At 40.3% G+C, this 10,309-nt stretch overlaps 1 protein-coding gene across 1 annotated transcript in view; it reads right to left on the minus strand.

The window, feature by feature from the left end:
- Positions 1-889: 889 nt before the first annotated feature.
- Positions 890-10,309, minus strand: part of LOC103800284 (zinc finger MYND domain-containing protein 11) — a gene marked incomplete at its 5' end in the record, with an annotated part of 19,413 nt that continues 9,993 nt past the window's right edge. Inside the window, 3 exons of the mRNA XM_009072656.1 lie at positions 890-3,030; positions 7,653-7,838; positions 8,891-9,163. Coding sequence (XP_009070904.1) covers positions 2,908-3,030; positions 7,653-7,838; positions 8,891-9,163 — 582 coding nt within the window. The remainder of the gene's footprint in view (positions 3,031-7,652; positions 7,839-8,890; positions 9,164-10,309) is intronic.

Consider the following 10,309-nt stretch of genomic DNA (forward strand, 5'->3'; position numbering starts at 1 on the left):
ACAATAACAATTATAAAAATAGGAAAATGCAGCAGCAGCAGCATAGGCCCTCAGCATCCTCGGGCACCTCATTGGCACCAAGTCCTGGCTTTGCAAATAAGCAAGACTGAGTTTCTTGGGGCTGCCTTGGCAAGAGAAACCCTGCTGCTGTTCAGGTGGAGCTGGATTCATACAGTCCTCTCAGTCCCACCAGATGGAATTACTTTATTAACAAAATACATAACAGGCAGAGGCTCAGAGCTGGTGATAGGGTGAAGGAGGAGGCAGAGTGAGGACTCTGGTGAGAGGAAGCACAGGGAGAAGGAGGTGTGTGAGCCCCAGCCTGGCTGCTGGGGACCTGGCATTAAAACCAGAACATGATTGATGCAACCCTTGGAGGCTCTGGCTCAGCTCAGGCTGAAGAGATTCACAGTCAGTGCCGAGAGCAATGTTAAATGCTGAAGCCCTTGCATGGCCCTGCCAGCTCAGCAAGAGTCAGGACCAAGGATCCTGTGAGTTCAGCTCCTCACCCACAGCCCTCGAGGTGACCCCAAGTCAAAACAGCAACCTCGTGTACACCCACCCAAGGACGTCACGACAACTGGCCAACATCAACACAGACACTTTCAGTGAGGGTTTTTTTTTTTTTTAAATACATTTATTAACCAATGTTAACACATTAAATGACTCTATATATTGCTAGTCAGAGCAGCTTACAAAATGCCAGAATGCATCATAAACTGGACAGCCACAATGAATAATTACAATGTGCATAGTGGCTAAGCTCAACACTTTAATATAGCTTTATGATTTGCAGAAAAATTAATTTTAAATCATTATTCCTAAAACAATCAATTGTAATTTTACCTAAAACTTATACAAAACCAGGCCACAATCTTTTTTTTTTTTGTTGTTTTGTTTTTTTTTTTCTTTAAAACACACAGTTTTCACGCTGTAGTAACTTGGAAATGTGCAACCGTGTCAACAGAGACAAAAAAGCCAAAGTAACACGAATCTTACTTTCATGCAGCTATCAGTTAAATATTACATATTCTGGAATGATTTTACACCAAAAATATTTCCACAATAACTTGCTTTCATAGGGGTGGATCGAAGTTTTGGAACTCGTAAAGTAATCGAACAAGATTGATTTTTAGTTGTGAAGTGTTTTACAGTCACAACACAGAGGCGACAAAAGTTAATTACACATTTATCAGGCAATAATGTAGCTGTGGTAATACAAGTTACCATCTACTTACTAATATTTTTCCAATCAACTTACCACTTAATTTCTGCAACATATTGGGCATTATTTGGCGGTAACTAGTCAATTAACTTATATCACCACTGTAAGTAAAAAAGGTCAGGATTTCAGTGGTAGTTCACAGAAGTCTTAGTTATATTTTTGTCTTTAAAATGACCCTGACAAATCCTAGAGAAAACTTTTTTTAAAAGGCTTTCCTCCTGATTCTTCAGCTTCCATCGTTCCATCATGTAATTGCTTTCAATAAATATCAAAGATCTAAATAAATATTTACAAATTATTCCTCTAACTTCTCAAAAAATAGCTGGATGATTAATGGGCATATGACTCAGTCTAAGACCAATCTTTGAAAGAAACTAAAATGCAGAGACACTTTAAAAGAAAAGCTATTTAAGTAAGCTTTACATCTATTTAAAAAATTGTCTCTGAACATGGATGCAATTCATATATCTATATATAAAACAAACAAAAAGAAAATAATTTTTCAACTATCGATCCATTCCTATTGGTAATGCTTCTTAATCCAGACATTCCGCAAAATACAGACTTTTTACAAATCACGGCATCTTTAATACAAGAAAATTAACATGCATTATTCTTCATTCTGAGTACAGTGATGGAGCTCATTATTAGGCAATGACCCATTACTACAAACATAACGGCTTCTGTGAAACTTAAGTGCTTTTTCTCCTTTTATTATCAAGTTACGATGGACCAGGTGACACCAGATCATAGGCAGTCAAATGATGTTGGATTGGGGAGGCTGAAGGGGGGAGTGATAAAGTAATTTGTATGCCTCATAATTCCGAGTATGAATAAAAGTAGTTGGGTTTTTTTTTTTAGGGGTTTTTTTTTTTTTTTTGGCTTTTCTTATTCTTGTTACAAGCACTCATGTTAGGACAAAGATGAAATGTGCAAACTTCAAAATTTAAATATTCATTTATCTCTAAGATCCAGCTCAGTAAAAGATTACCCCAGTTCCCTGTGATTTTAAACTACAAGATCAAAGCTAATATTTTGTTATAAAAGTTATATATTGAAAAGAAATAATGAAAATAAAACACAGTTGGGAAATATTTAAGAAAAAATATGCAGGACTAGCACCTGCTGTGTCAACCCTGTTCCCTAAATTCAATCATGTACCCACTGGTATAACCAATAGATAATGCCTTTAAACAGTAAAATTAAGCTGAACAAAACCAGCTCAACAAGGTTAAGAAATAAATGTTACATCAAGGTAGTATGCTTCGTTTTTCTGAAACAGTTCTGTACTTCTTACATTCAGATCTAGTTTTTAAATGTTCCTTTTGTTAAACTTGCATCGTTTTTTTTGTTTTTAGATCTGCTGTTTTTAAAGATTAAAACCTCTGTAAAACCTAAAAATGTTTTAAAATTTGCTGAAAATGCAACAAATCCTCTAGTTTAAAATTATTGAAAGTAACCTGCTCCCAGAGATGCTCAATTTATTTCGCCGACAAAATTTTGGAGGAGCATTAAAACAGAAGACTGAAATTACTGTGCAAAATTTCTTTTACGAAAAGTGTTTAAAGGCTGGTGCAAAATGGGAAGCAAATTCGAAACAATTTTGGCTTCTTGGAAACAAAAACCGCTGTGTCTGAGAATAGCAATCATCTTGGTGGTGTTCTAGGGGAGGAAGAACTCTTTCATCTTTTTCTGCGGCAGGTGCGTTTGTGTTCGGCATGCCAGTGCTCCTGCTGACACTTGATGGAGCAGTAGGAGGTGTTCCAGCAGCAGTGGTACATGGCCTCCTCTTCACAGTTGTAGCACTGCAGAGAACAAATGAGATGGAATTACCACCCTGGCAGGATCCCTCCTTAGCAGCACACCAGCATTCTTACCTGTCCATGGATGCACCAACACATGCAGAGCTATGAGTCTCTTTTATTCATGCTTGGGGCATCCAGAGGCAGGAGGACATTTTTCACATGGGCTGAGTGAAGCAGCAATCTTTGGCAAATCTGCACAATGCTTCTGTATTTCCCAGAGCCTGGATTATTGCTTTTGAAAAAAAAAACCATCTCTCATTTAAGAAAACTCACCTCACAGGATGCTGGGCTGACATTTTTCAGCCACACAGTGCATTTACCCTACATTTGTGTAATAACACCTTGATCTATGTCTTAAAAGCTGCAATCCATTGGCAGGCACTTCTGGCACGAACAGGTTCTGCATGAGCTGAAAAATTGGTGGCTTTGAGGTTTCTTTACAAGTCTGACCTGTCCAGATGTTGCTAGGGAATATCCTTTCGGGCTCTAAAAAAATCTCAAAAGTCACAACAATTACATCCAAGGAGACAAGAATAATTCCTTACCAAGTGGTTTGTTACAGCCCATTTAGGGCAGGTCTGTAAGGAGGCTGCTGTCACTGGGGTTTGCTGACTGCCAGACAGCACTGCCATCTCCTGAAAACAAAACCTCGTGCTACATCAGTGCAGCTGAGAAGATCAAGAAAGTGCCTGTTCCTCCAAGTATTCCAGAAACCAGAGGAGGCCTGTGGTACACAGGATGGCTACGTGGGCTCGTGCCCCTTGTCATGCCTGCCAGGATGGCACAAAGCTCCTGAAAGATGCCACACAGCCCACAATTTATGCAGAATTACTTGGTTCTAGGGAGTGCTGCAGCAAAGAGGATTTCTACATTGGAACACACAGACACCCCCAGCTTTCTGGTAACTGGAAGAGCTACTTGGAAAATAACCCTGTGGCCTCTGAGGAACTAAAACCAGGAATGCAACATGCTGGCCAACACTGCAGGAGGTAATCAAGGCAGTACAGCACCCAGACAGGCAATGTGCCCTGCCTTTGGGCAGTGCTGCACCTCTTAAGGGAGCAGTGCAAAAGCACAAACTATCATTCTGCCAAAATTCAGTGAAGTAGGATGGCATTGCTGCTAAAGGTATCATTTATACTCTGCATCCACGACAGCTAGGCTCTGACTTCAGATTTGTCTTTCTGAATTTGGTCTGTTCAAAACCAGAGTAGCCTTAGGAATCCAGTCTGAAAAGCTTATTGCATGATGGGGAGCAGAGGGAGGGATATCATGCAGTCTGTGCAGGCTGCTATCAAACCACACACTAACACACATCTTACTTTTTATGTCCCGTCTAGCTACAGGATTGTTAATAAAACAGAGAGTTATGAAGAAAACAAACCAAACTGCCTTAAACCAAACCACAAGAACCAGCCTACTGACAGACAGATCCAGGAAAGCTGACATTTACACTGGCTGAACTGAGAGCCACTTGTTTACATCAGCAAGCAAGGGGCAGTCCTAAATGCATGAGAAGGGAACCTCTCCATTTTCCTTTTGTAATTTAGCTCCTGGGAAGCTTATTTGTAGAAATGTCTACAAAGGAGTGTCCTCTTGAGAGCTGTTTTCCTGGTTTTTCATGTTGCTGGCTGCCCACCAGCCTGTGGGAACCATTAGGATCATCTGCTGGAAAGGTGCAGGGAACAGCTGTGTCTCTCCATTACATACAACATGGGCCTCAGCCCAGAGACCAGCTTCACATCTGCTTGCTTGGAGAGATCAAAAAAAGCTGAGACAGGAGAGGACAACTGATCTGTGGGACCTGCACTTCCCTTTACACATGCTGGCCATCAGTGTGGGATGTAAACCTCTGCTTACAAAAGGAAAATAGTGTCATCTGTGCTGGTACCAGCACACGTGGCACAGGAGGCAAACTGCCAGCTGGCCTCAGGCTTCCTCTTTCCTTTGTGTTTTCCCCTTTCTAAATATTACCAATCACTTGGGGTTTTGTTTCAGACAGTACAGATCACAGACAATGCTCATTCACTTGAAAACCACCTGTTGCAAGTTAGAATAAATATACATGTAAATAAATCTGAAAGAAACAGTGTTTCTGTTTTAGTTTCTCACAGTTCTTTTATTTGTGTATAAGCCTCATTTAAATTGGTGCATAGGTATTTTCTATAGATAGCTTTTAACTTCTATCAAGACTGGCACTCCAGCCTGTATTCTGGAGGCCACTGAGCTGCATAATCTCATGATCATTATCCCTGCCATTACATTTCTTCTTTTATTTGCTATTTACTTGAGGTATCTGCTTGAAACCCAAATTTTCTGGAGGTATAAAATAAAACTGGGGAGTGTGAGCAGTTAGAAAAACAGACAGTGTTGCTTTTAACTATGCATTAGTCTCCTGTGGGCTGGGAGCACATCTTCTCATGTCTCTATATACCACCAACAAAATGATCCCTTCATCCAGAGTGGAGTTTTTTTTTTTAAGTATGAGAAAAAGACAAATATAGAGTGAATAATAGCAGCTGTATTCCCAAGCCTAGATATCTGCATTATGTGAAACCAGAGGTCTCTGCTTCTAATTCAAAAGCAAAGCCACCAAAACTCATTTAGTATGTGTGTTAATTACACGAGATTTTGGTAAGGAGGTATCATCATAATAGCAGCATACAAGTGCAGAACTACACACCAGGGACTGTCATTAGTACCACCGAAGGAAAAACCACTGGGGAGTTGTGTAATTGGACCAACTCCAGCTGCCTGAGGCTGTGTGTTGGCAGGCAGATCCATCAGCCTGAATGCAAAGGTGTTTATCCTTACCCTCCCTCTCCTGCCACATGCAAACCAGCTGCCTGTATGATGCCTTCATTTAAGGTGGTGATTGACAGAGAGTTCGAGGCCACAGAAATAAGCAAGGCTGTCAAATACTCTTTCTATCTTTGATTGTCTTGCTCAGTAAGAGGCTTTATGCACATGATAATAAAATGCAGTGATGTGGTACCAGGGCACTCTCTAATTAGGCTGAAGAATACAATAAAAGCATGTTGGAGCAGATGAGAGTAAGTCTCATCAGACTCTTTTGTAAATTCTGCCTCCAAAAAGCAGCTAGAACTGAGTCCAGGCTCACAAGTTACTCAAGTTACTGTGCCCAAGTTACTGCACATCAGGTGAATGGTGGCAACAGTTCTAGAATCACAGAATTCAACATGTGTAGAACATAGAACAGTTCACATGTGTGTTCTTGACTTTTGACAGAAGAGAGCTAATTTGACATCTTCTATAGTAGGCAAAGGCAATCCAATTTCCCTCTCCAGTGCCACGGGAGAGCACGTGCAAGCAGACACCAGCAGCTGGCAACACACTGAACACCTAACTTGATCGAGACAGAGACATAAATAACTTCTCTGGTCCACAAAGACAGGTAGACAGGGAGGAATTTTCCCTTCGACAAAGACCCAAGCACTGCACCATCGTAATGTCCACAGTAAAAAATCTCTATGAGTAACAGAAATAAAGACTCTACAGGAGCTTTAGCGTTTGAAGTAATTCTTCCCTTTACAAAAACTGAACTCGTAACTGTGACAGTCACCGACTGTCTCGCCTGAGTTCACATTCCACTCTTCTCCAGGGCAGTTTTCCCTGCAGGGTAAGCACAGGGAGTCCTGAGGCTGGGGAGCAGAGCCAGCCCCTCGGGCTGGGGGCAGCAGGGTGGCTGTGCTCACCGAGCCTCCGCTCCTTCCCAGCCCCACCTGCCACAGCCAAGAGTGACTTCCTGAAAGATGGCTTTCGTTCCCACCTTCAGTGAAAATTAACAAAGAGACAGCAAAGTCTGTGAGCGTGCTGAGCTCCTCAGTGCAGCTCTTTCCACCTGGATCACCTGCCGCGTTCCAGTAATGCCGCACGGCCACGGCCACGTGGGAGAACACACTTCTGGCTTGAGAAGAAATCACAAGACACAACCCAAACAAAAACAGGGAAAAGTTTGTGGCATGTAACACAATGGAAAGCTAGATGTCTATTTTCACTTTTCTAAAGGGTATGCAAACATGTTTTCCGTAGTCGATGCTGCAGATTTGGGCTTAAGGACTGAACAGGGGAGAGATACGTATTTCAGAATGTCATGTCTTAAAATACAAAAGAATATCAAACAGCTGCAGAAAAAGGCCAAAAGGGTATAACTACCAGCCTTATTAGCAGGGGAATCCAAATGGATGCAGCCAGATATTGTACCCTCTGGGGTCTCAAGATCAAAGGAATGTGAACATAATGCAAAACATGTCTTAGATGGAATAAAGCTGCATTTAGAAAAAAATATTTGATACTAACATCTGATTGGACTTGAGAAGATGGTGCTGTTAACACTTAATAATTAAGATGGAAAGTAATCAGAACATCAAGTTGAAATTTAGTGAAAATTTCAAAGTAGTAATATGAAGTAGGATGCCTTAAAGCTGAAAGACAATTTAGTGAAAATTTCAAAGTTGTAATCTGAAGTAGGATGCCTTAAAGCTGAAAGAGCAGTGAAAGAGTGGTGCAATTAAAAGCAAGGAAGAAATCACCTTCAATTGGCCTGCAGTATTTATTATGCATTTCCATTTATCCTCTTGTGATAAATTTTTGACACTTACCCACTGCTTTTTCTTGGTCTGGGAAATCAGTTGCTTGTGCTGGCCTGCTAGTTTCTTAATTTCTTCTAAAAATTCTTCTTTGCACTTCTCCTTTACCTGCTTACATTTTCTGTCCATCTCTCCTTGTGCATTGGCCACAGCTTTATTTACAGCCTGCCTTTTCTCTTCTTCCATCTCTGTACGTAGCTGCCATAAGAAAGTCAGCAAAACAAGTCAAGGGACAGTGACTGGAATAAAGGTGTCTTCTTTAAACCCCTATTACTGATGTGGGTGGAGACCACATAATCAGAGATTTCTCATATTTAGAAAACAAAAAGTGCTTTTTCAGAGTGATAACAAAATAAGAAACGTTCAAAATAAAAATCTCATCGTATTTCTATCCTGCTAGGCATCTATTAAAACAGCTAAGTTATATTTTGTCAATGATCAGTTTACAAATTTATGAATTTATCTTAGAAAAAGATTTTGTCTTTTCTAAATCTATAACTGTATATAAACCTACAGTAAGGGCACAATGGAAAATACAAAATAGAACATCCTTAAATTCAACAAGAGGTACCTTCTAGTATTCATTGTCAGTGAGGTTCCTTTGCCATTCCTCAGGTGTCTAAAAGTTTGGTGTCTTAATCCAACAGGATTAACAGTTAAACTCCCTAGGTTTGTTCCACAGTCCTTCATCCAGAAGGAAATATATCTTGTCTTAAATCAGGTACTTAAGAGAGGTCAGGCAAATCATCCTCTAAATTGTCCTGCTCTCTCCAGACAAAGGTGACCAGGTCAGGCTTAGACATTGAATTTTAAACAGTTATTATTAGATAAGAAAATTCAAACAAATTTCAGTGACCCTATTTAATCTTTAGGTCAGAAGATTGACAAAAGAAGAATTATTTATGAATAGCAGTTAAACAATGCCATTGTTTAGAATCACACTTGACAACAGAGACAAAGGCTTTGGAAACAGGTACTCGTGAATGAACAATGACTTTCAGTTTTGGATTATAAACTGATTTCACTGGACAAGAATCAAAAAAAGCAGGAGTTTTCTGTTCAAAGTAAGGTCTGTTGGTATAGAAACGGTCTAAAAAGCAATAATGGTAACTATTTTTATGTGGTCTCTTTGGAAAATGTTTTTTCTTATTTTCTTAAGGGTGGTTGTTACAAAAATAGAAAACAATGCAAAAAAAATCCACACCTCCTCTCCTCAAACCAGAATGTAGGTGGTGTTCGACTAGTGTTACCTTTTCTACTGCCTCTCGCACAACTCTCTCAGTTTCTCTTTTGTGATCAGCTTTCATCCTGTCCTTGAAATCATTGAAGATTTTGGTGTATTTGTCATGGCACATGTTCTGACACACTCCATCATTACTGGTCTGGGTGCTCCGATGCAGCATTTTTGGAGAAGAGGCACTTAACTTCTTAGTCTGAGTTGAGACTGAAACTTTTTCAATGGGCTGAGGCATTGTGGGAATTTCCTGGCTTGAACTTACTGCTTCAGTTTCAGGTTCTGGCTCCTAGAGAGGAAGAACATACTTGTAAATCCAGATATCAAAACAGAACAATATTCAATTCCCCCTGAAGAAAAAATGTTACATGACTAATGACAGCACAATTAATGTGAAAGGTGTCTGTTGAAGACCTTTAGTGCTAATGGGATCCCTGAGGAAAACCAACATGACAGTGGGTCAGACTTTTCTGACTTCAGCTGGGAGCAAAAGGAGGCACACATATGGCATCAGTATGCCACACTCACCAGCCTCACTTCCCCAAAAGTATGACAAAGGCGAGAGACTATGCTGAATCACTGCAGATCCCTTGGGATTACTAAAAGTTTGCTATAGTTCTGGGGTTTACCCCATGCTGTCTGAAGAGACTGTAGCTGCATGGCCAAGGTGCCTGAATTGTTTTGGCAAACTCTGGGCTTACCCTGGCCCAACAGGCTCCACTGGAGTCTGTAATATTCCACTGATTCCATAGAACTGCTGCAAAGATTGATTAGTACTTCAAAGGTACTTTGAAGATGAAAGGCTAATGAGCGTCTACGTCTTGCTTCCAATAATATTGAACTAGACTTGGATGACCACAGAAGCTTTATATAATTACACAATTATCCAGAAAGAAGTCATAGGTACTGTAGTATACTGTACTGAATTCAGCTGCTTGTGTTATTACACTGTAAAACCAATTGCTCCTGCTCTTTAGAACAGATCGAAGTTATATTCCTGAAAGCTCTTATTGATATTTGAAGTGTCTGAAGACACTAATGACAATTTTTATTTTTTTAAACCTAGATGCTGGAAAGCTCATTTAACACTGTAGAGACAAAGCACACAGTCCTTTTAACACCAGACTTGCTCAGGCCTGGACTTGGTGCCTGTTTGTGTGACCAGGTGCTGCTCACACCAATCAAAAGGCTGACTGTGTATTCCCTTTTGCAATTAATTCCTCTCTAAGAGGTCACTGGGATTGATTTCTGGATCACTGACTCAACATAAGCAGAGCTAAGATGGCAAAAGTTAAGACCTAAATATATGAAGCAAATTACAGCATTCGCTTGACAGAAAAGAAAATAAAAATGACGAGACATTCTAAACTGTCGTCTCCCTATGTTGCTGTGCTGGTTTGAGCTGGAGTAGAGTTAACTTTCTTCACAGAGGCTA

This window comes from Acanthisitta chloris, unplaced genomic scaffold (assembly GCF_000695815.1).
Source record: "Acanthisitta chloris isolate BGI_N310 unplaced genomic scaffold, ASM69581v1 scaffold16364, whole genome shotgun sequence".
Taxonomy (NCBI): Eukaryota; Metazoa; Chordata; class Aves; order Passeriformes; family Acanthisittidae; genus Acanthisitta; species Acanthisitta chloris.